This window comes from Natrix helvetica (assembly GCF_964273705.1).
Source record: "Natrix helvetica genome assembly, chromosome: 8".
In the NCBI taxonomy this organism is placed as follows: Eukaryota; Metazoa; Chordata; class Lepidosauria; order Squamata; family Natricidae; genus Natrix; species Natrix helvetica.
Genome location: NC_138559.1, coordinates 12,321,703 through 12,347,463, shown reverse-complemented (window position 1 = coordinate 12,347,463; position 25,761 = coordinate 12,321,703). Strand labels below are relative to the sequence as shown.

The 25,761-nt window shown below is 38.7% G+C and overlaps 2 protein-coding genes across 5 annotated transcripts in view; one reads left to right on the top strand and one right to left on the bottom strand.

Moving 5' to 3' along the window:
• LOC309396068 (uncharacterized protein) overlaps positions 1 to 25,761 on the bottom strand; it is a 193,186-nt gene that overhangs the window by 149,021 nt on the left and 18,404 nt on the right. Inside the window, exon 1 of one of the 4 annotated variants that reach the window (XM_081960827.1) lies at positions 12,365 to 12,497. The exons of 1 other annotated variant lie outside the window; for it this stretch is intronic. The gene's annotated coding sequence lies outside the window, so the exon portion shown is untranslated. Of the gene's footprint in view, positions 1 to 12,364; positions 12,498 to 25,761 lie in introns of those variants that run through there. 2 more of the 4 variants (XM_081960828.1, XM_081960829.1) reach the window with 2 other exon arrangements.
• Positions 12,507 to 25,761, top strand: part of ADRA1A (adrenoceptor alpha 1A) — a 40,157-nt gene continuing 26,902 nt past the window's right edge. The window contains exon 1 of the mRNA XM_081960797.1: positions 12,507 to 13,944. Coding sequence (XP_081816923.1) covers positions 13,050 to 13,944 — 895 coding nt within the window. The 5' untranslated portion in view covers positions 12,507 to 13,049. The remainder of the gene's footprint in view (positions 13,945 to 25,761) is intronic.

The window sequence follows — 25,761 nt, the reverse complement described above, 5'->3', positions numbered from 1 at the left end:
GAGAAGGGGAGGGGAAGAGCGGGAGGGAGAAGGGGAGGGGAAGAAGGAGGAGGGGAATTAACCATTTAGCTATCTGTGTTTTGGCTTCCCTATTATTAATGACCCATGTCCCCTGAAATTTGTGGAGGCATTTTTGGCAGCACAAGCTGTTCCCTTTCATCAGGCTGGTTCATCTGTTACCATATAATCAACTTATTAAACTGTTTCACTCCAGCATTTCCGACTTAAGCCTTTCTCGGGCTAAATTGCAGGACTCTTCCAAGACAAGGCCCATCTGATGAAGTGAGCAAGGTGAGGGAAGGTGCACCTCACTGCTTCACTCCAACCCATCCTGGTAGGCACCCCTAACATTTATAAGCACCAGAAGCCCTGCCTTCCATTGGGGACCTGTATACTGCATGAGTCAAAAAGAAGGCAGTGAAAATATTTACAGATCCCTCACAACCTGGGCATATATTGTTTCAACTCCTATCCTCAAAATGATGCTATAGAGCACTGCAACACCAGAACAACTAGACACAAAAACATTTTTTCCCGAATGCCATCACTCTGCTAAACAAATAATTCCCTCAACACTATCAAACAATTCACTAAGTCTGCATTATTATTAATCTTCTCATTGTTCCTATCGCCCATCTCCTCCCACTTATGACTGTATGACTGTAACTTTGTTGCTTGTATCCTCACAATCTGTATTGATTGTTTCCTAGTATGATTTGATTGCTTATTTGTATCCTATGACTATCATTAAGTGCTGTACCTTATGATTCGTGGCAAATGTATCTTTTCTTTTATGTACACTGAGAGCATCTGCACCAAAGACAAATTCCTTGTGTGTCCAATCACACTTGGCCAATAAAGAATTCTATTCTATTCTGTTCTGTTCTGTTCTGTTCTGTTCTGTTCAATTCTATTCTATTCTATTCTATTCTATTCTATTCTATTCTATTCTATTCTATTCTACTCTACTCTACTCTACTCTACTCTATTAAATTTCACTATATTTGATCTTTTTTTTTAATTTAAAGCCAAGTTCCCTGTATATTGGGAGGAAGGGGAGAGAAAGAATAAAGTGCCTATAGGGCAAGTCTCCAAAACTTGTTTTTAATAGATGAAACAAAATAATATCTTAAAGACAAATCCCAAACCCATCTCCGTCATGATGACTGACTACTAAATAATCTTATGCTCTAAAAAGAAATCTGCTTTCTAAAATTATAAAATTAATGTTTCTACATCATCTTCTTTTTCTCCTTCTCCTACTGCTGCTATTTTATACGTATTACTATTGGCATTTAAGTTCTTGAAAAGAGGGAGGAAGAAAAAAAAGTCAAAATGAATCAACAAAATTTACACGCATCCTAAAATTTAATTTCTTAGATAACAATTTTCAGTGTTTCATTAGTTGGTTTGACATAACTGAATATCCTTCTTTTATTTTCTTTTTTAACAAAAGCCGGTTGATAAAATTATGGTGGCATGTAAATATCAATAGCAATGATCAGGAACAGAGTAACTCATAAAGCAAAATAACAGAACATTGAAAGTTAGAATGCTTCCATAGCACTATGGAAGCCATGACACATCCCAATAAGCTAGATCTATCGAAAATGGTTAGATATAGTGAAATTTTAGACAGCCAAGGGAATTTGAAAACAAATCAAGAATTAAAGGAGCAAAATATAAATATAGATTGGTGGCCATATCTCCAACTACAATCGAGATACAAAAAAGATGTAAAAGAATATGGAATATACACAGAATTACAACAAATAGATAAAATTTTAATTGGCCCAGAAAATAAACTCATAACTAAAATTTACAAATATTTATTAGAAGTAATATTAGAAGAAAAAAAAGTTAAAGGTTGCATGATAGCATGGGCCAAAAACTTTGGTTACAACATAGTTGTAATTGGGAAAGAATTTGGAACACAAATTATAAACTAACACGATCAGCAGCACTTAAAGAAAATATGTACAAAATGCTTTATCGTTGGCATTTTCCACCAGCAAGATTGGCTAAAATGTACCCAAACATGAAGCCGACCTGCTGGAAGTGTAAAAAAGTACAAGGGACTTTTTATCACATATGGTAGGCCTGCCCGGGAGCACAAAAATATTGGACAAAAATCTGGAAATGGGTGCAAGAAATTACAGGAGAACAGATAAAATACAAACCCGAAATCTTTCTGGTGGGAATAATCAAAGGGAAATATACAAAGAAAATTAAATATATATTAACACATCTGCTAACTACAGCTAGAATAGCATTTGCCCAATGCTGGAAACAAAATAATACCCCTTGGACAAATTAGTGATAAAAAAACTTTGGATTGTGCAGAGATGGATAAATTAACACTGAAATTAAAAGATAAAGAAGAGTTGGAATATTATGAAATTTGGAACAATTGGTACAAATGGTTGCAAAACAAGAAAATTAATTAAGCCGAAAAACTATAGATAGATAGATAGATAGATAGATAGATAGATAGATAGATAGATAGATAGATAGATAAATAGATAGATAGATAGATAGATAGATAGATAGATAGATGATAGATAGATAGATAGATAGATAGATAGATAGATAGATAGATAGATAGATAGATGATAGATAGATGATAGATAGATGATAGATAGATAGATAGATAGATAGATAGATAGATAGATAGATAGATAGATAGATAGATAGATAGATGATAGATAGATAGATGATAGATGATAGATGATAGATAGATAGATAGATAGATAGATAGATAGATAGATAGATAGATAGATAGATAGATAGATATAGATATATATAGAACTGTGTATAAAGGTGTGTAAATATAGAAGTGAAATGTTGTATACATGTACAGATATGATGATATAACAATATTGATATAATGACTGTAATGTGTTGTAGAAGGGAAAATAATAAAAAATCTGCTAATAAAAAAAAGAAAGTTAGAATACTTAAGAGAAAGAGAAATATTTCCTTAGATTGGCTTTTTCCCATAAAGGTGAATTCGATATGCACAATTCTCATAAGCATCTTTTGTATATCTTAGCATAAGGATCCCCATGTTCTTTGGCTTAGAGCTGTGGTGGTGCAGTGGTTAGAATGCAGTATTGCAGGCTCCTTCTGCTGACTGCCGGTTGCCTTCAATTTGGCAGTTCGAATCTCACTGGCTCAAGATTGACTCAGCCTTCCATCATCCTGAGGTTGGTTAAAGGAGACCCAGATTGTTTGGGGCAATATGTAAACCCCCAACTGACTCTGTAAACCGCTTAGGGTGGGCTGTAAAGCACTGTGAAGTGGTATATAAGTCTAAGTACTATTGCTATTAAGCACTAAGCTTAGCCCAACAGATCAAAAGTTACCCTCCAAAAGGGAGTGCAGTTTATGATTCCAATGTCAGGTGTTTTAAGACACGAAAAGTTGATTTAAGCTTCTATCTCTAAACTTCTTCCAGCACTTGAAAATAAAAGAAAAATATACAGATAGTCCTCAACTTACAACAATTCATTTAGTGATCATTCAATGTTACAACTGTTCATTTAGTGACTGTTCAAAGTTACAATTGAACTGAAAAAAGGGACTTGTGACCATTTTTCACACTTATAACTGTTGCAGCATCCCCCTGGTCATGTGATTTACATTAGGATGCTTGACAACTGGTTCAGATTTAGGATAGGATAGGAATAGAAAATAGAATAAAAAGTTGGAAGGGACCCTGGAGGTCTTCTAGTCCAACTCCCTGCTTAGGCAGGAAACGCTACACCAGTTCAGACAAATGGTTATCCAATCTCTTCTTTAAAACCTCCCATGTTGGAGCATTCACAACTACTGGAGACAACTCATTCCACTGATTAATTGTTCTAACTGTCAGGAAATCTCTCCTTAGTTCTCAGTTGCTTCTCTCCTTGATTAGTTTCCACCCATTGCTTTTTGTCCTGCCTTCAGGTGCTTTGGAGAATAGCTTGACTCCCTCTTCTTTGTAGCAGATCCTGAGATATGTCCCAGGGTCAGTTGACTCTCTTTTGTGACCTTCTGACAAGCAATGGAGAAGTCAATATTCACTTACCAACCATGTTATTAATTCAGTGATTCACTTAACAAATATGGCAGGAAAAGAAGTAAAATGGTACAAAAGTCACTTAATAAATTCCTTACTTAACAACATAAATTCTGGGCTCAATTGTGGTCATAAATGGAGGACCACCTGCATCAGATCTTGGAGGGATCTTGGAGTCCTAGTGGACAACCATTTAAGTATGAGCCAGCAGTGTGCAGCAGCTGCCAAAAAAGCCAACACAGTTCTAGGCTGCATCAACAGAGGGATAGAATCAAGATCACGTGAAGTGTTAATACCACTTTATAAGGCCTTGGTAAGGCCACACTTGGAATACTGCATTCAGTTCTGGTCGCCACGATGTAAAAAAGATGTGGAGACTCTAGAAAGAGTGCAGAGAAGAGCAACAAAGAGGATTAGGGGACTGGAGACTAAAACATATGAAGAACGGTTGCAAGAACTGGGTATGTTTAGCTTAAGAGAAAGAAGAGACATGATAGCATTGTTCCAATATCTCAGGGGTTGCCACAAAGAGGAGGGAGCCAAACTATTCTCCAAGGCACCTGCGGGTAGAACAAGAAGCAATGGGTGGAAACTAATCAAGGAGAGAAGAAACTTAGAACTGAGGAGAAATTTCCTGACAGTTAGAACAATTAATCAGTGGAACAGCTTGCCTCCAGAAGTTGTGAATGCCCCAACACTGGAAGTCTTTAAGAAGATGTTGGATAGCTATTTGTCTGAAACGGTATAGGGTCTCCTGCCTAGGCATGGGGTTGGACTAGAAGACCTCCAAGGTCCCTTCCAACTCTACCAAAAGTTAGCAAAGTTAGGAAGGAGAGAAGTTCATTTGTAGCTTATCTCAAGAATAGCAACTTGGTCCAGCTACAGAAATCATTCAGAGAGATTAGGGGGACTTCAGATGGAATCCAATGGTACTTGATTCCCCTCCCCCTTAGCTGTGATTTCAGTTGTACAATGAAAAATAAGCTCCTTTAAATGCAGTAGAAACTCCTCCTGAGTGCAAATGAATACCATTAATGGCAAGTTTTATAAGAAATAAATGGAATTCACTTAGATATAGTTTTCTTTTTTAAAAAACTCATTTAAGTCTATAATGACTGCTTTATCTGTAAGCCTCTTGAAGCATTCTGCCCCACTTATAATCAGAGTCGTTAAAACGGGAGAAATATTTAAATATCTGTATTGAATGACCAGACTGGGTTTCCCCCCCTCTTTTTTCTTTTTCCAAGTCACAAGAGGAAATATTGAGTGGGCATAATTGACAGAATCAGATGGAAGGTACGGGGAGCAATGCCACTTTTGGGGAACACCAGCTGCTACCATGCTGCTTTTAAACGAAAAAGAAAATGATTCAGCGCAAGATTCCTTTTAAATGTCAAAATGTTTAAAAACTGCCGTTTTTACATCAATAAATGTTTATATGAGGTAGTCGTTCCTGGCATTCTTTGATTACACATACTGAATGTATTTTGCCCACAGTGACCAGTTATGGAATTTTAGCCTCTATGTTTAAAGGATTTATCCCCAGGTATCCTCCGTGAAGAACTGCCTTCTGATGGGCCCTAAGAAATGTAGCATCGAGCTTATCGAACCAGCTTCTCCTAGGGATACAGATGGCCCTGGGGCCTGTTTTTTTCCCTCCACCAGGCTCTGAGACCCAAATGTTAATGGACCTCAGCTTTGGGGGTGAATAATAAGATTTCTTATAGGGACTTCAGCTTGGGATTTGATGGAACAGTTCATTTAATTGATGTATATAAGTGTGTGTGCATATCGTGTGTGTGTGTGTGTGTGTGTGTGTGTGTGTGTGCATGATTTTTTTTTTCATTTTTTGATGTTCTGCGCATTCACAGACCTATTTATGGGCAACTGCACCAGAGCAAAATTCCACGCACACCAAACTGTCAGTAATGCCAGCAGCAACCCACCACACCAGAGTGTGTGTGTGTGGGTATGTGTGTAGATAGAAAGATAGGTAGGTAGGTAGATAGATATAGATACACAAACACATATATACGCACACACATTCACACACACACATTCACACACATACACATTGTGTGTGCCCCTGTATGTATGGATGCATGTATATCATACTTATTGCCAGAGATATATATATACCTACATATACATACATACACACACACACACATGTTGCCCAGGTATGTAGCCCGGGTATGTATTTATCCCAATCCTGTATTAGAGGGAGCACCCTTGTGGAGTACTGTGAAGCCGTTATTGTGACAACTCCACTGTGCTGTACAGTAGAAGCCATTTTCAGGCACAACAGGCTGTATCTTAACACAACTTGAATCCAAAATGCATACTATCACTGTCAAAAGTACTGTGACTTGACACTATAGATATAATTCAGTCCTTTTCATTTCAGCAGCCCAGGCGTTCTGGAGTTATACTGGAACACACATACACACGGATTAGGGGAGACTTACCCCCCATAGTATTTGTTTCAGATCTGTGTACCAAGTTTGGTTGAAATTGCACAAGGCATTACAAGGAGTTATGCTGGAACACACAGACACACACACACAGAGAGAGAGAGAGAGAGAGAGAGAGAGAGAGAGAGAGAGTCATATATGTATCTATTATCAAATACTGAGAGTGCCATGGTTAGCCATTGGTAATTCAGGCAGGGTAGATGGTCTCATGGCTGTGAGGAAGGCCAACATATTGGGGGATTTCCTCAGCTCAGAGGGCAAGATGTTCCTCAATGCAGGGGAGGCAGCAGAGAAGGCCATCTTCTTGCACCCTGCCAATCAAAATTATTTCACTCACGGGGTCTTCCCTGCCTGAACAATGTGATGGGGAAAAGCTCCATTTGCCACCCAGAGTTATATAGGGGGCCATATAAAAAACACCATCATAAACCACCACAGAGGAGAGGAAAGAGTCATCCTTGGAGTTTTCATTTTGACACACGGAAAAAAAGAAAATTTTGAAGAACAAGTGATTTGGGGAGAAAACGTTACACTTTCTCTATTCAACACTTTTGTAGGTTTCCAACTTTGCAATGTAATCCTATCCATTTTTTATTTTTTTCTAGTGCTGATTTCAAAATGTTTTGCGATCCTCTGTGCCAACTGCTTCAAAAGTGTTTGAAAGAGAGCAGCATATGTATCTTTTTAAATAATCACACAACAGCTAATCAAAAATGTAACAATCACATTAAAGGAAGCCATAAAAGTCTGTGTTTTTGCAAAAGAGATGCCTGGCCAAAATAACTAAAGATTTCGCTAGAGAGAGTCAGAGGGAGGGAGGGATATTTGTAAGACGATGCAAATTTTCAAAGGTGTGCTTCATTTTGATGAAGGTTCAGGTGAAGCTTTCCCTAAAAACTGTCCCATTAATAATGTCCTACACATCCAAAAGCAAGCTGAAATGACCACGGTTCTATGCTCTGCTTCTCTCTGGAGAAGGTGCTGCTCCCTTATCAAATGTGTTGGCATGCACCATGGAAGGAACAGAGTGCCAACTCAATTCCTGCAGGCTGATTTACTCCATTCTTTGACAAGTTGTTACGGAAAAGATGCCTCTGCCTTCTACCCTCTCAGAAACCCAAGGAGACCTCATTCTGGATACAAGACTTGGACAGAAAGTTCTGGATAGTTAGGAGATGGAAGCAGGTTCCAAACAACCTTGGTTCTTTCTTTGCCAAAATAAAGCATGTTGTGTCCTTGGTGGTCTATGAGCTTGGTTGTTTTGCTTGCAAAACTACCTGAGTAGTTAACACTACCAGGGCTCCAATGTGGTTACCTAATCAATCATAAATCACTTGCAAGCAAACATCCATTCTCACAGACCACCAAGGACTCCATCATTCAACCCTGAGCTACATATATTCTCTTCTAAAACATGCTCTTTCAACAAGAACAATTGAGTTCCCACTTGTTATGAATCTCGCTGTCAAACTCAAAGTCAATTGACATTTTACAAATACACACCTATCCACAGACTCAATGTACATCATTTTCTTCACAATCTTGTTACTCCTTTCTTTCCCCCTCCGCCATAACAAACTGCATTTATCTGTGTTTCAGAATGTGAAAACACCCAGCATAAATACGATAGGTGGGGTGTAAATGCTAACTAGCTTCTCATCAGTTTGTGGTAGTATTTCCTTTGCCACTCTGTTCCTTTCCCCCCTTTCTTTAAAGTAGATTGAGTAACCAGTATTTGCTCACAGCTGACAAGGAGACTCAGACTCACACAGAAAGAGGGAGGGAGGGAGGGAGGGAGGGAGGGAGGGAGGGAGGGAGAGAGAGAGAGAGAGAGAGAGAGAGAGAGAGAGAGAGAGAGAGAGAGAGAGACGGAGGGAGGGAGGGAAAGAAAAGAAAGCGGAGTCAACAGAAAAAAATGTTGACAACTGTCAGAAGTGCCCTTTCTTGTGCTGAAATACGGTAACCAGCAAGAGATTACGGTAAATCACAACAGGGACCGTAGCGCTGCCTGCATCAGCTCCTACAGCACACTAAAGTTACTGCTTCTCCTTGACAGTCGAGCAGGGGAGCATTATTCACCGAGGAAGAGGGAGGTATCATAAAACCAGCACTCAGCCACGCTTAGCCATTGGGACAGAGGGAATTCATGTAATTGTGAGTCATCAAAATATACTAACGGGGGGGGGGGGTGTTTGAGGGTGGGAATGCTGATTTCTTTTTGGATTTATTTATTTCATTATTGCTATTTGCAAGCAAAGTGTCCCACTGTGCCATTCGGATGACTGCCTGTGATTCGTCCCCTTTCAATCAGCCTGCAACAGGAGGGTTTCAGGAGCCAGAAGGAGGTAAGTAGAGGGAGATCTTTGATATCTATGGAAAAGAAGTCCTTAGCTAAAGACGATATACCTGCCTATTTTCCTTCCTTCCCTCTTTCCCTCTTTCCTTTTTTCATTCTTTCCTTCCCTCTTTCCTCCAAGTAATGTTGACACAGTTGACAACATTTCTTTTATTCCCTGTTTGGGATATGCCTCCATCCTACAATCCCTGGATTTCTCGTATTTATTTAATTTCCCTGAGTCCAACAACAATCAGCAGAGAAGAAGTAATGAAGAGAAAATTGACTAGAAATGTGTAGTGATGTTTTTATTTACATGTCTGCTTACAAATATTCATTGGTTCCTAACATTTTATACTGGGTCGCATTCCCCCAAGCCCTGTTTTTTTGTGATGTTGGGGCCACAATTTATTGTTGAAATGACCAATTGGCTTTGAAATGTTCTCCCACTAAAGGTATGTCTGAATTTTCACCTATTTTCTCCATTGCAATATAAGCATCGCCAGCTTTTTAAAGAAGGAATAGCTTTTCTTTTAAAAAAGAAAGAAAAACAACTGGATGAAGCTTTTTGTTTAAAAAGATTACACATTTAAAAATCAAATCACCTATTAATTATTAGTTCAATTATCATTTATTATCTTGGGAATATCCAGCAAAGTTTCTATTTGTAGGAAGTGGGTGTCCTATTAAAGATAAGGAGGGTATTTTTTTACTGCATGGAGTTTAGCTTATCAGATGGATAGGTTGTTGTCCTTAGCTGACCAAGCCTCTACCCATAAACATGGATAACAGCTGTAAACAGTGGGTCCAAAAGGCCAGAAAATGCAAGGCACCAGACAGATCTGTTCTCTATGCTATTTGTATGCAAAACCCATTTGCATCCAAAGAGATAAGTGCAATGACCCTTCAAGTCAGAAACAACTGACAATAACACAATGTTCTGAGCTTTGCTGTTAATTTGACCTATGCTGTAGGATCCCCCCCGAGCCCTAAAGGAACAAAATCTAAGCTTAAAATATCATTTCTAAAGCAGCACCGCTGTGACTTGTGTGCATGCATGTGTATTTGTACTCTACTTATGGGAGACATGGTCAAACTCAACGCACGATTTCAATCCCCCTCGCCCTGTTATTATTAATCTTATAGAAAAGAGTTCCTATAAGAGTTGCATGATGTCATTGTCTTTGCTATTCTTAATTGGGAACAGCTCTTTGGCGAAATCGTAGCTCAGGAACACAAAACATGTTTTGTGTCTTAGGTACAGTTCTTGGACTGTCCAGATGTAGCTGGAAGGACACTTTGCTGTTGTTCTGGATGCCGATGCCATGCTAATAATCCAGGAGTCTAGAACAGCCCTATGGTTTTTGCTTGGTTTTGCTAGAACCAGCTTAATCAGCCTGCTTTGCATTGACAACCGTTTTTGTTCTCTGCCTAATAAATTTGGGTTGACAACTTCTCGTTGATGGGCTATCAGTGGACCCTAAACTTTTTCTAGCCTCAGGAATTCCCCCAAATTACTGCACTGAAATTTGGCAGCAAACCAACCAATTTCCTTGGTATGATTTCCAACTATGTTCTTTTTTTTTTTTCTGGGAAATAAAAAGAAATCCAGAATAGGCTTAATACACCTATTAAGAATTAACCACTCAAAATCACAACCCATAAACCAGAGCTTCCAAACGTCAGTCCTGGTGTCTTCAGACTCCAGAAGCACTCAATAGTTAAATAATAATAATAATAATAATAATAATAATAATAATAATAATAATAATAATAATAATAATAATAATAATAATAATAATAATAATAATAATAATAATAATAATATAATCTATAATGTAAGAAATTTAATCTAATGATAAGAACGTTATTTTCTCCCATCAGCCAAAACATGGTTGCCCACCTCTAAAATAAAAGGTAGAGAAAGTACCTAGTTATTTCCAGGAGCTGTTAATCTATAATTCCCAACATCTCTAACCATTCTGATTAGTATGAATGGAATTTTGAATCCAACAATGATAGTCATAGGATACAAATAAGCAATCAAAATCTGAAACCCCAAAGGAAGATTAGCCAAACCCAAGATAAAGAAACGGAGACTGAGAAAAACTCTGAGAGTCTGCGAAGAAAAGAGATATTTCATGGTTACACAATGGGATGAGTGCTTGAGCTTAACATGGTGGGAAGGGAGGGGAATTTTAAAATCTATGGAAACTAAATGAGTAAATTATGCAACTAACTTGCTTGCTTATTTGGATCTGTCCTCTGTAGAGAGAAATGCCTGTACTGTTTTCACCAAGGATACATTTCCTATTGTGGTCTAATGCACAAGCCTAATTGGGACACCAGGAACAACATGCTGTTGTTTGCTTGAAAACATGCATTTGCTCAAAAATTCTATTCTATTCTATTCTATTCTATTCTATTCTATTCTAGTCTAGTCTAGTCTAGTCTAGTCTAGTCCAGTCCAGTCCATGAATGCCCAGCATTTTAATCTTGATACATGAGATTATTATTTTGACACTTATTTTGTCAAATCAGACATACAATCCAATAGTGTTTCTTCTTCATTTTCAAAAGTTTTAGATAAGCAATTGGTCTTTATAGTCATTGTAATTTGTTCCTTTTAATTAGAGATCCCCAAATCTGGCCCTGGGATCTCCTGCATGTGTATTACAATAGACATCATCTATGCCAAAGATATTTATTACCGAGCCCAGGATTAAATTCGGGTATTTCAAACAGATCATTCCCTGATACCAATCAATCTGTTTTGATTAGACCAACTAAAAACTAGGCTGCAAGGAGAATTCCATACATAGGGTTCGCAACTTCAGCCATGCATCTCAGATCGCAAGGGGAGCTTTCTGTTATCCTTTCAAGTTAGCATAAGGCTCATTTGTAATGTAGAGCAGGAAGAGAAACCATTTCATTACTGGTTCTCTTATGTTGCAAACTAACATGGAGATGTCCATGATTTCTTCTTAATATAAAGTTGCAGAATGTTTTGCTTGCAAAAGAGTTAACTGAAAGAAGTGACACATAGATCTGCTTGTTCTAAAGGACCTAATGTTGCCTTTCCCCCGCCCCCTGGGGGGGGGGGAGGCTGCAGGATAATCAATGGCCAATTTGTCAGAGATCAACATTTTTATTGCCCAGGATTCAGAGGTGTGATTTGATGAAAAACCTTAAAAAGCAATCAGGCTGAGGAGCACCAATTGATGAGCAAGCAGTGTCAACAGCAATGATATAAATGCGATGATATAAACTCAGTAAAGTTTGATTCCTAATTTTGGGGAAATGTTGCCATCAGAATATTTGCCCAACCAGAAGTCTGGTATTTGAAATATGTTTTCTCCTTTTTGACTTCTATAGGAAACAACTCATATGTCAAACAGAACAGAACAGATCGCCATCTCCTCCGAGTTCCTAGCAGGTCCATAACCATTGTTTGTTAAAAGGATTATATGCTGGGTGAAGGTGTCACGGCTTTACCATTATTACAGCTTCTTCGGCAACTTGGAATCACAAAGTTAGTCATGGATGAAAAGACTAGATGTTGAGAAGTGTCAGCCAGAGAGACAGACAGCAATCTTCTTTCACCTGGAAAGATTTTTCAAAGTCAAATATGAAGAAGACCTAAGAAAGAGCAAATAATACTCTGCTATTATTTATGCTGCATCTTTCCATGAAGAACTTTTAAAGAGTCTGGAAGTTGAAGGCCTTTCTACCACAGCAATTTTCCTTGCTTAGTAACAGAAAGCATCTGGTGGCTCAACGGGTATTATTTTAAAAACTAAACAGCAACTAAGAAAGAGGTCTTTAGCCAGTCTTTAATATGGTTTCATCATCAAACATCTAGCAAGGTATGGTAAACATCAAAGAGACTGTTCTAAAGAGAACCATTCTAATTGCTTTGGAATTATTTATGGGACAAGAAACGCCTGTGTTTTTCTTCAGAGCAAATGCAAAAGAAGAAATGTGGATCTTCAAATATGTTCAATAGTCAAGGGTTTGGCTCTCTCCTCTGCATTTATAAAGCCAGACTAGTATTTCCAATTAATTTATATCTACAATGTGGAAATAAAGCTTCTCCCAACACTACCAAATATTTGCTCTTGGCTCTTTCAAAGAAAGGGCAGCAAGAATCACAAACACACTGGATGTACATTAACCAGTTATGATAATGGGACTGACCTCTGAGAACATCTCTGCCCCTGACTGCTTCAATTGCACTCAGACTGTGGAGCAAGTAAATGTTTCCAAGGCCATATTATTGGGAGTCATCTTTGGGGGCCTGATTGTTTTTGGGGTCCTGGGCAACATCGTGGTTATCCTTTCAGTGGCCTGTCACAAACATCTGCAAAGCGTAACCCATTACTACATTATCAACTTGGCTGTGGCTGATCTCCTCTTGACTTCTACTGTTCTCCCCTTTTCTGCTATTTTAGACATTCTGGGCTACTGGGCTTTTGGGAGGATCTTCTGCAACCTCTGGGCAGCTGTTGATGTTCTGTGCTGCACAGCTTCCATCATGAGCCTTTGTGTTATCTCTATAGACCGATATATTGGAGTGAGCTACCCACTGAGATACCCAGCCATAGTGACTGAAAAAAGAGGCATCCTGGCTCTGCTGTGCGTGTGGGCATTGTCACTTATGATATCCATAGGTCCTCTCTTTGGCTGGAGACAACCAGCTCCAAAAGACGAAAAAACCTGCCAGATCAACACTGACCCAAGTTATGTCTTATTTTCTGCTCTTGGGTCCTTCTACCTCCCCCTGGTCATCATACTGGTGATGTATTGCCGGGTATACGTGGTAGCCAGAAGGGAAAGCAAAGGATTGTCATGTGGCCTGAAGACTGAGAAATCCCATTCAGAAGAAGTGACTCTCCGCATCCACCGTAAGAACAACACTGAAGCTGCAGGAGCTACCCCTAGCACCAAGCACAAGTCCAATTTTTCCGTAAGGCTTCTAAAGTTCTCTCGGGAGAAGAAAGCAGCCAAAAGCTTGGGAATAGTTGTGGGGTGTTTCATCCTGTGTTGGCTTCCTTTCTTTTTAATCATGCCAATTGGTAAGTAAAATATAAATATACCGGCCAATGAGAATGTGAGGTTGTGGGTTGAATATCTGAGATTCTAGATGAGTTCTTCATCTGATGTGAACGAGGAATGTCTGAGTTGAATCAGATATAGGGATTGGGTAATTTATGAGGTAAGAGTGATGTTATTTTTGCACTCCCCTGTTCTTTTCCCTCTACCGTTGAGAATGCACATATACAGAGTTAAGCAGCTAGGTGATTATTGGTACTACCTAAAAGAAGATGGGATTTTGGCACTGGTCATAGGGATCTAGATAAGGCAGAGGATGATTCTCGTTTTTGATCAGAAATTCAGATATCACATCCTGTTTAAGTCACAATGAAAACAGGAGAGGGTCAAACAAATGAGGCTCACTGGGCATCATTCCGTGAAATTTTCATACTTGTGGAATTTACTTTTTAAAACTAGGACATTGAGCCCAACCATTCAGAACCTGCAAGGATATATATGGTCTTAATTAATAACAGAATGCCTCTGAGAACACAATCAGGCTAGGAATTTGTGATCCCCGGACCAGAGCCAAGCTCACAATTCTTTTCACCCAAAACTCCTCCCCTTGCTTCTTCTCAAATATGTATTATTATTTTCAGCAACACAGTTTATAGGCAATGATCAACCAATCAGCTGTTTTGTAAATAGCAAGAGTTTTTGACTTCTAGTCTTCTGCAAGTCATCTATCTATCTGCACACAACTATCCCACATCTATTTGGAGTTAACCTTTCACAAAGTCCAGCTTACATTTGAGTAAATCTTTTGCGTAAACATACACAGAACCAACCTTCCAAAGATTTACTGTCAAGACAGAGCTTTGGATTGCATTGAACTTGTCTTACTCTCATTTGTAAGGAATTGTCTTTTCTGTGATTTTCAAAAAGTTTATCTTTCTATCAAATGTATGAAACCTATTTATGAGGGTTTATCAAAACTATTTTAGCACCTGTTGCTGGAGAAAATTGTAAAAAAAGTCATGGACAGCCCAATTCAAACAATACTAGCTAAGGGGAGACATCTTCAATTCTTCTTTTATGTATGTTGGGTTGTAAAAAAAAAAAAGACATTAAAAATGTGTAAGATGCCAGTGAAAGGTCTTAATGTATGGATTTCAGAAATGAAGGTAAGTAATTGCACAAGCAAAATTTATCTGGAAGCAGTTCAAATCCTGCTTTCAATCGATGTCATTTCCAATTTAGAAGGAATGTTGATTTTTGTTTTAAATGCTGAATTTGATAAGGTTGAGGTGTCCTACTTGATCTCCTTCAAACAGCTCACGTGCCTTCCATAATTTACACCATGGGACTTCAAACTTGGCAACTTTAAGACTTGTGAAGGTCAGAATTCCTCAGCCATTCATGCTGGGTGGGGAATTCTGGGAATTGAAGTCCACAAGTTTTAAAATTGCCAAGTTTGGAGCTCCCTGACTTAGACATTTGCAGGGCAATCATACTGCTTGGATACAGCTTAGATTACAGTCCACTAACAAATAAATGCTTGATAATTTAAATGCTAAGCAGTCTAAGAAAAAAGCTGATTGGAGTAAGGGATTCTTCTAGAAACACATAACATTGGATTCAAGAAAAAGGAGCAAAATTCTTTTTAAAAATGGTGTTTTGGGGCCAGTTGGTCTTCAACTGCCTGATTATTGCCAAAATGTGTGCAGGTAAGAGACAGCAGAACAATAATAAGAATATTAACAACAGTGAAAAATAGCAATTAGCCATGTTGAAGTAACAGAGGTGGAAATAGCTTCTCGGCTCACAGATCTGTTGATTTAGTAGCCACTTTTCTAGTTAGGATTTCTGATCAGGTGGAATCCTTGAGTGGATTCATAGATCTCAAAGAAATAATTTATATATAGGAGTCTATGTTAATGCCCAGAATTTCTTTCTTTCAAAAAGGCATCTTTTCTTTGTAATGTTTACTAGACTTTTAAAAAATTGATATGAAAGTCAGTTTTAATTACAGCCAACACACTTTGAGAAACAAATTTCATTATAAAATCAATAGACTGTGGTTGTGTCATTTGGTAGCTGTTAAGTGCAGATGGTTTACTTGGTGATTATTTGAAGTTTCTCCTTAATGGATTTCCACTTGGAATTATGAAACTATGTGTTTCCAGATATATAATGTGTGCGTTTTGTAAGATATATGAGCTGTTGTTTCTCAAGAATGCTGCAGTCTATTGTGGATGGAAACTGTTACAGGAATTCAGCAAATCACACACCCACAACTGTGATGGACAATCCTAGCAATGCTTTTCAGCTTGGAGTCAAAATAAGTGCGTTGAACAAATCATATCAAATATTTCTGATTTGTATAATTATCATTCGTGTTGTCTGTGGAGATTCTCAGTCATCCAGGTTACAGTTATCTCAAAGTTGCTTTCTTCTTCAAAAGGTAACTCAGCTATTTTTTTTCTTTGAGGAGGAAGGAAAAAAAAACGAAGAGAAATCTTCCTCCTCAAAGAAAAAAATAGTCTAGTAGCTTTTTGAACAAAAAAAGCACCTTTGAGCTAACACTTGTGTTTTAATTGTTCTTATTCAAAACTCTGAGAATTATTTTTTCCTCTTTTAAACGATGTCTGCTACATCAATTATAATTTAGACCTATAATAAAATATAGATTTCTACAATGCAAAATAAAAAATGGCCAAGAACTGCATACAATTCTTCTTCCTATTTTGGAAATATTCTGAATGAAACATCTGGATATTGAATTAGTTCTAGTTCATACTCGATAGAGCTTTAAAATTGCCAGCTTGTTAGATCCTACGGTATGGTCAAACATGCCCAGAGGGGTGGATGGATTAAGCAGTTTTTAAATGCTGGCATCTTATTCTGGGAAGTACAGATGCCAAGAGTGCTTTAACAAAGTTCATGAGATGCAGTCCAATTCAATTAATTTAAAAGAGAGGTTAATCTACTTTTGCTTAACTTTATTAAATGCATCGTACCTAGTTTGGGGCTGAAATACGAGAGAGTAGATAGTAATAACTGAAAGGAATACTTTTAGGAGAAAGGGTTAATTGGAATGGCAGGATTTCATTTAATACAAAGTTTTATAATCCATTTTATTGTTATATTACTTTCAAATAGGAAACTCAGTTTGGAAAAAAAATTAGGCTTTGGTAAAAATTCTAAATTCTATTTCATCTATCCTTAATTAATTCCAAGGACTTATGTTCACCATCTTAGTAATTAAAATATTATTTAACTTCAGGTATGTCCTTCAATTATTAATTCCATTCATTCTTTTCAAGGGACAAGATGGTTTTTAAGGATCATTCTTTTTTTTTTAATTAATATTTAATTGTTCAGCAACCTCAGGAAATGCGTTTCTGTAGATTATCTGTTCATCAGTAGTTTTTATGTCAATGTTTTTACTTAAACACCTTTGGAAAGCCCGTAATTCAGTTCAACAAAGGAATCTTACTGTATTATTTTCTTCCTACAAAATCAATTAAATTATCTTTAAAATCTTCCTTTATGTACACATCAACAAACAGTGAAATTATTAAACCCAAAGAGTTGCAGTTTAGTAATCACAAATTGGGATTGTGTGAACAGCTGCTACAACTAAATGTTATGATTAGTATGTGTATTAGAAACAATTGACTGCTCTGTTTATTTATTTTTCTTTTAAAATTATTGTTTATCATTAAAGGCAAATAACAAATAAAAGTTAATGATTAAGAAATACTGCCAATGAATCTGTTGCTCTAAAAATAAAAACATAGTAACTAGGAAAGTTTGTTCTTTAAAGCAATAGCACTTAGATTTATATACTGCTTTACAGTGCTTTGCAGTGCTCTCTAAGCAGTTTACAGAGTCAGCATATTGCCCCCAACAATTTGGGTTCTCATTTTACCCACCTCAGAAGGATGGAAGGCTGAGTCAACCGGGAGCCTGGTGAGATTTGAGCTGCCAAATTGCAGGCAGCCGGCATTCAGCAGAAGTAGCTTGCAGTACTGTATTCTAACCACTGAGTCACCACAACTCATCAATCTTTCAAGTTAGTTAACCTGGTTGACTGGAAAGAAAGTACAGGCAGTCTTTGACTTATGACCAAAATTGGGATTTGAACTGCCAAATTGCAGGCAGTCAACAGAAGTAGCCTGCAGTCCTGCACACTCAACGGCTCATGTTTAAATTATTTGTATTTACTTGTTACATTTATTTGATGCCCATCTCACTAGAAGGTGACTCTTAGGTTCTTATCTTTATTAACATGTGCTTGCTAGTAAATTTACAATTGCTGCTTTAGCAGCCATCATGTACATTTACTTCTAAAAAGTAATTGCATTATTTATAATTACTACATTGATAGGAATCCCCTGTCAATGCATTTATTGATGACTTTTCTGTTTGGTTGAAATCTTAAGAGATGTTGACTACATTTGCTTTCATGGCCTGGTTTTGAATTTGGCATCACATATGAACCTACTCCATAGTTGTTTACTAAATAAATTGTGTTGAAGCAAACCATTTCTATGTCCAGCCTTGGAATTCATTTCAACAGTGCTTATGTTAGAGATGTTTAATCAGGAAGTGAACAATTACCCCAATCAAAGAACGGCTAAGTCAGCCAACAATAAACAACCCAATCAAAAAAAACCCACTCCCACCAACACTGACAGAACAAGCCGATAGAACATGAATAGAGAGTAAAGCTCGCTCCCATACTAGCACTGGTGATGTTACATAGTTTGGGTAACCAATTTCGTCGTATTTAAGTACAATGACAATAAAGATTATACTTACACTATATTGCCAAAAGGGTATAATTAAATCCTTGCAAAAAAAACCAATCAAGGTCAAAGAGCACCAAGGAGCATGATGTCAACCCTGAGCTATGAATATTCTCCTTTATTGACATGTTTCTATGTACAGATAGTCCTTCGCTTACAACCATTTGTTTAGCAATTGTTTAACGGTGCAACAGCACTGGTGGGGGGAAGTGACTTACAATGGGCCCTTGCATTCACACCATTCAGAGCATCAGTGGTGGGTTCCAGATCCCATTGCAACCGATATGGCGCAACGGGGTTGGGAGTCCACCACACATGTGCAGCGCACACATGTGTACTTACCGCCTGTGATACTCCACAATGCCTCCGCGACACTCCAGCTGCTCGGTGGAGCGTTGTGCAGGCGCCGTACGCTCCATGCGCGGAAGCCCTGAACAGCTCAAATACCAGTAAGGAGCATGGGTGGGCAGGCAAGCCCTCCGGAGCACCTTACCGGAATGGTACCCGGTGCTCCCGGCAGGCACCGGTACACCCATACCGGGGCATACCGGTCGTAGCCCACCATTGATCTCCATGGTCACATAATCAAAATTCATGCAATTGGCAACCCACATATATTTATGAAGGTTGTAACATCCTGGAATTATGTGATCATCATTTGAGACCTTCACAGCTGGCTTCTGACAAGCAAGGGGAATGAGAAAAACTGGATTTGCTTAACAACCATGTGATTAACTTAACCACTGTGGTGATTTATTTAACAAGCATGGCACAAAGGTTGTAAATCAGGTGTGACTCACATAACAATGTTCCCAATTTTGGTCATAAGTCAAAGACTGCCTGTACTTTCTTTCCAGTCAACCGGGTTAACTAAGTTGAAAGGTCGATGAGTCGCGGTGACTCAGTGGTTAGAATACAGTACTGCAAGCTACTTCTGCTGAATGCAATTTGGCAGCTCAAATCTCACCAGGCTCAAGGTTGATTCAGCCTTCCATCCTTCCGAGGTGGGTAAAATGAGGACCCAGATTGTTGGGAGGCAAATATGCTGACTCTGTAAACTGCTTAGAGAGGGCTGGGAAGCACTGGGAAGCAGTATATAAGTCTAAGTGCTATTGCTATTGATTAAAATAAGTAGAAGATAACCATAAGATTATCCAGAGATTTCTAGAACTTAATCTTGACACGGGACTCTCTTTTCTTTTGGTAAGAAAGCAAGCCTTCAATTTTGATTATTTTTTTTCCCCTTTCAAATTCTAGGAAGCTTCCAGAGAGGCTCCATTTAAACCATGCAGTTCAAGAGCCATAATCAAATTTCACTCTCCCTTTAGAGCAATCAGTGAAGTCTGGCAAATATCCCGAGGGTAACATAGCTAAGTTTCAACAAAGGGAAGTCATCACAAGGCTAATTCTGTGGGCCCTTGCTGTCATAATATTGGAATGTGGTTGCCAAGAAATCATAAGCATGTGCAAAAATATAGAGAGAGAGACATAGTGTTCCCCTTTCTCCTTAGTGATTAGGGCACCTGAGTAAAATTCTTGCTGTACAAATTCTTAAGTGCAATGCTTCTCATTTTGAAATTTAAACCCTCATCACTAGGAGCCGTTCCTTATAAGGACAGTCGTCTACAGAATTTCTATCTTTGCATCATCCACATTACTTTAGAATCACGTTGTTTGTCTTTCCTCTCAAATCTGGCCCTTGACAAAGGCCACGGGGCAAGCGTCTCTCATTAGAAACTACTACTGATCTGAGACACAAAGTACAGTAATGGCAAGATTCCTGGAAGGAGATCTTGTAGGCTTCTCAGCAGGGGTGGGATCCTAACAGTTTAACAACCGGTTTGCTGAGCACGCACTTCACGCAGTTTAGAGAAGACTTACCTTCAGGATTGCCCGAACCAGTCTGAACCAATAGAATCCCATTCCTGTTTCTCAGTAACTAAAATTCAGGGTTATTTACAAGGGAGATAAAAAATGAACTGCATTCCCACAGATCCCTACTTGGGTATATATTGACTGATTTTCTAAGATCTCTCTGTGACGGTGTGCAAGATTATTATTTAACTGAGAGCCACATCAGCTTTGGAGTAGAATACCAGGGGGTTTCCTTCCAAAATTTGAAAGTATTGGGACAGTAATTGGATAGAGCCAAGACTTAGCTTTATCTCAAGAGAGATGGGTGGTTAAGAACTATGAAATATAAACAAATAAATAAGCATCCAGGTCAGTTATTGTAGGAGGAGGTGGAGAGGCAGAATCTGGAGGTGGAATCAAGAGAGGAAACGGTCTGGCATCATTATATTGCCACAAACTATCCAAGTCCAGCCTCCTTTGAATTCTGTTGACTCGTATTTAGCGATAATTTAGTACTGACCATTAATTGACTAGATTCTTGTGTCTAGGCTTGAGCAATAAATCTTTCGAAATAGAACTCAACATGTGATCCCGATTCCTTGCACATGGCAGTTACAGATCTAACAGTTCATATGACATGCTAATCTTGGTTGATTTTTTTGTGGCTTAGTATGAAATGGTTATGACGCAGAGTTTTCTGCAACTCAGAAAATTGGTTAATTTCAGTAGCCAATTTAAGCATCTTATATGATTTCATCCACTATTGGCTTTAATTGTATTTACCGTTAAAATTAAATTAATGAATAAATATAGGGAATATGATCAGTCCTCATGTCTTAAAGCATTTTCCCTTCTCAGTTACATTTCGGGGGGTGGGGAGAGTTCCTGACCAATTTTGGAAAGGCTAGGAATTTGTTTCCAATATTTGTCCTTGGGAAAATGCACAATTTGGGGACAATGCGCAGATTTTTCCAGTGGTGGTTTGGGTGAACTGTAGTGGTGGCTGTGCAAGGCTCCGCCCACCCACCTAGATGTCATCAAGGACCTTCTGCACATGTGCAGACGGTTTGGCGCATGCCCAGACTAGCGCACTCTCACTACCAAACCAGTAGTGAAGATAAGAGGATACCATTACTGGATTTTTCATGGCATACCCTAGTGGGCTGGATCCTATTTGTTTTCCCCCCTTTTAACTGTCCTTTGTCTCAGCAGATCAGGATATCTCATTACTCAATCACAAATATATTGTATATAATACCAATATATATGCCAGTATAATATACCACTATATAATATATCACATCGTTATGAGTTTTTTCACTCAGGAATAGACCACACTTAGGCACAGAAAGTATATTTGTTCCTCCCTGGCTTCTTAGTAGGTGTTAATTCAAAATTCTATTTTCTATTTAAGAAGACCAAGGTTGGCCAAAGCTAAATACACAGAAGACTCGGTTCCATTGCTTCTACTGTGTTTGTTCTGTCTTCCGCAAATGAATAATTAGCATATTCATTTTTTAACCTCTGGCGTCATTGGGATGTGGATTGCCTTCTGAGTTATGAATGAAAATGAAGCACAAGAGGAGGGGCAGGACAGGGGGATGGAAATGCAAGCAATGCAAAATCAGTTTTGCCCAACAGTTAGGATGAATGAATGAATGAAATTTAATTTGTTAGCCACACCCTCTCCAAAAGGACTCGGGGCGGCGTACAATAAAATACATACAATATACATATATATACAATACATATACAAATACAAATAAACACATACACATACATGTACCTGGAGGAGGTAACACTCATAAATATATATAAAAATAAAATTAAAATAGCTATTTAAAACACCCTCAGTTACAATTACAAAATTTAAAAAACCCGTCAGGAGCAATAGGATAAAACTATGGTTGAGCCAGGCCAGCTAATTGGAAGAGGTGGGTCTTGAGCTTTACACGGAAGGAGCGGAGATCAGAGGTAATCCTGATATCAGGGGGGAGGTCATTCCACAGGATGAAGGCTTCTCCACCAAACTGATCTCACAGATTGTTATAGTGATAAAATGAGAGTGACCAGGTGATGAGAAGAGCCCAAACCATAACTTTGGAGAAAAGGTGGGCTCTACATAATGATTATGTGCCATCATGTCACTGTCAACTTAGCAACTTATTGGCATGACAAACTGCCTCCAACATACTTTTTTGGGTTTTCCAATGGTGCATCCAATGCCCTTATAACTTATTCTATCCATCTTGCTCCTGATCATCCTCTTCTTCCTTTTCCTTCCACATTTCCCAGCACCATAGCCTAATTTATAAAATAATAAGGCATTAAGCCGATTGTTAAAGCTGACACGTTTAGGAGTAGAACATTCAAATGAAGATACACACATTCACAGATATTCCGGCCAAGACACTTTCTTCTCACTGCTTACCATGTCAATGTAATTTCCCCTCTACATTGCCTTTTGTTCAACAGCTCAATAAATAATGGATGAAATTCAAACTTCTGAAACTAGTTTCACTCCTTTGAATGAGAGAAAGTGATCCATTTTATCACTCCAAGCACTAAACCATATTTGGGATGGAATGTTCATCTCTGGGTGCTTCAGACCATTCTTTCACCTTTAAAAATAGAAATGCTAATGTATTTGTTCATCTGTTTATTGATTTACATCCAGTAGCTTTCATCTTACCTTTCCCCCAGGAGATAAAAAATAATATGCACAGGATAATGTCCTTTTTTCTCTTCGTATAGCAGCATTTTGGGGGGAGACAGAGCCAAGGAAAAGTAATTTGCTCAGAGTCACCTGAGATTAGATATGAACCTGAATGTCCTTCATCTTAGTCCCAGGGGTGGGATTCAGCTGGTTTGGACCGGTTCGGGCAAACGCGTAGCACCGACGATCAGCTGGAAGCCAACCAGTTCACTCCGACGATCAGTTTGGCCCACCCACCAGCTCCTGAGCTTTACTTACCTATATCCTCTCAGCTGATTCACGCAGCAGAGCAGATTGCTGAGCCTCAGCTGTGATGCTCCCCAGAAGTAATGTGGAAGATAAGTTTCATAAAACTACTGACGTGCACGGAGCGCACATCAGGCATGGGTGCATTGGGAGCACATTTGCATGTGTGAAGCACACAATCACCAAACCGGTTGTTAAACCAGCAGGATCCCACCATTGCCTAGTTCAGGGGTCAGCAAACTGCAGTTCTGGAGCTGCATGTGGCTCTTTCCTCCCTCTGCTGCGGCTCCGTCACCCATCGGCGCCACAATTTTGAGAGGAGTTTCCGGGGGGGGGAGAGAAGCACAGTGCGCCAGGAGAAGACTCTATGGCAAGGGGAGGGTTTTCCAGTTGTCTCCACAATTGATAGGGCTTTCGGTTATGACAGTAGAGGAAAAAGTATGCCGCACTAGGAGGAGACTCTATGGTGGGAGAACTGAACTTCAGGTCAGCTCTAGAATTGAACAGGGGGCTTCCGGTTAGGAACTTTGTGGCTCCCGGTGTTTTCTTTTCTGTGGGAAATGGGTCCAAATGGCTCTTTGAGTATTTAAGTTTGTCGACAGCTTAACTATCATGGAACAGTGGCAATCACAATCCTCTATAAGGATTCTCCCATGAAGGTTTTGGATCAATCCCATCAAGTGCATTCATTAATAGGACTATGCAAAGATTCAGATTTAAAGGCAATCTGATTGAATCATCCCTTCCAATTCCATCCTCAAGGTCATTTAGCATGCTAAATTGAATCAGGTGCCTTGAATCAGTTCAGAGATCTGATGGGCTGCTGAGCACAAGCCTCCATGCTTTTATCATGTCTTCAAAACTTTTTGATTCAAGGGCACAAATTGTAAGCGTGAAGTAGCTTGACTCTTTGAATTAATGAAAATTCAAAATGAATTGTACTCTCCTAATAATTACATTCTTCCGCTGCATTCAACAGGAAGGCGAGAGATTCCAAAGTATAAATATTGTATGCTTTTAAAGGCCCAGTTCTTGCCAGCATCATCCAGTGCTTCTAAAGAACTTGAATTCTCTCACATCTTCTATCTTAGACCATGACTTAAGAAATTGAGTTATTTTCCCTTTATCCCACTTAGGATTTTTCAGCCAACTTTTACAGTTTCCCAAGGTTTCATGGGAGGAAGTCATGACAGGGAGATCTTGGTATGTAGCTTCATCGTGCTTCTCAAGATGCTGTCTCTGGAATCCTCTACTTCTGCAGACATGCTTGGCAGCATCTGGATTCTAATCATTCTTCCATCCATTTTCATGAAGTTTTATGGCAAGGTTCATTTGCAAAAATAAATTGAAATGAAATAAAAATAGAGGAACTGCTCCACAAGAGCGAAGACATCTTGCTTTGGGAGCAGACTTAATTTATCTTTCTTACAGAAAAACCCAAAACAGTTTGTGGGGGGGAAAGGGGTGGAATGAGATGCCATAAATCTTGAAAAGATTCAAAGTCATCTAATGCTTTGGGTTTTGTTTTGTTTCTGAGAGCCATTGCAACCAATGTGTGGTGTCTGGGTCTTTTTAACCTCCAGACCATTTGCTATATGCTATTCTAGGCAGAAATTCACATATTCCAGATGGTACATCATGTTTAAATGCTATTGATAGGTGGGGGTGATCATTCAATTGCACTCTTTCATTTTGCTTATTCTTGCCAACATTGGATACATCATAAACCTGAATGTCATCAGCAGCTTGGCTATTGTTGACTATGGTGGACCGTAAAGAGCCAGAACATGATGGGAAAAAGAAATAAGATTCCAATTTTAAGACATAGCATAATAGCCTTCCAGTTTTGTTAATATTTCCTGAGGCCGAGATTTTAACAAATTGAACTAAAATGCAGTATGTAAACAAACGCATTATCTATAATGTACCATTATTTCTCTTTTAGATCCTTTCATAATATAACTACAAGACAGAGGGGAGGAGGGAGGGGAGGAGAGGGGGGAAACAAGCCATTTGGAGGGAAATGAATTAAAAGCTGCTAATTTCCAGTTCTGTCCAATTTTGGGGGGTGGTGCTCATCCCCATTTCTTAGTCAAGCCAGCATTGTCTGAAGACACTTCCATGGCCATAGCATGACTATATGCTGAGGTCAGAGAATGCTGTTACCTTTCCAACTAAGTGGTATCTATTTATCTATTCACATTTGCATGTTTTAAAACTGCTAGGTG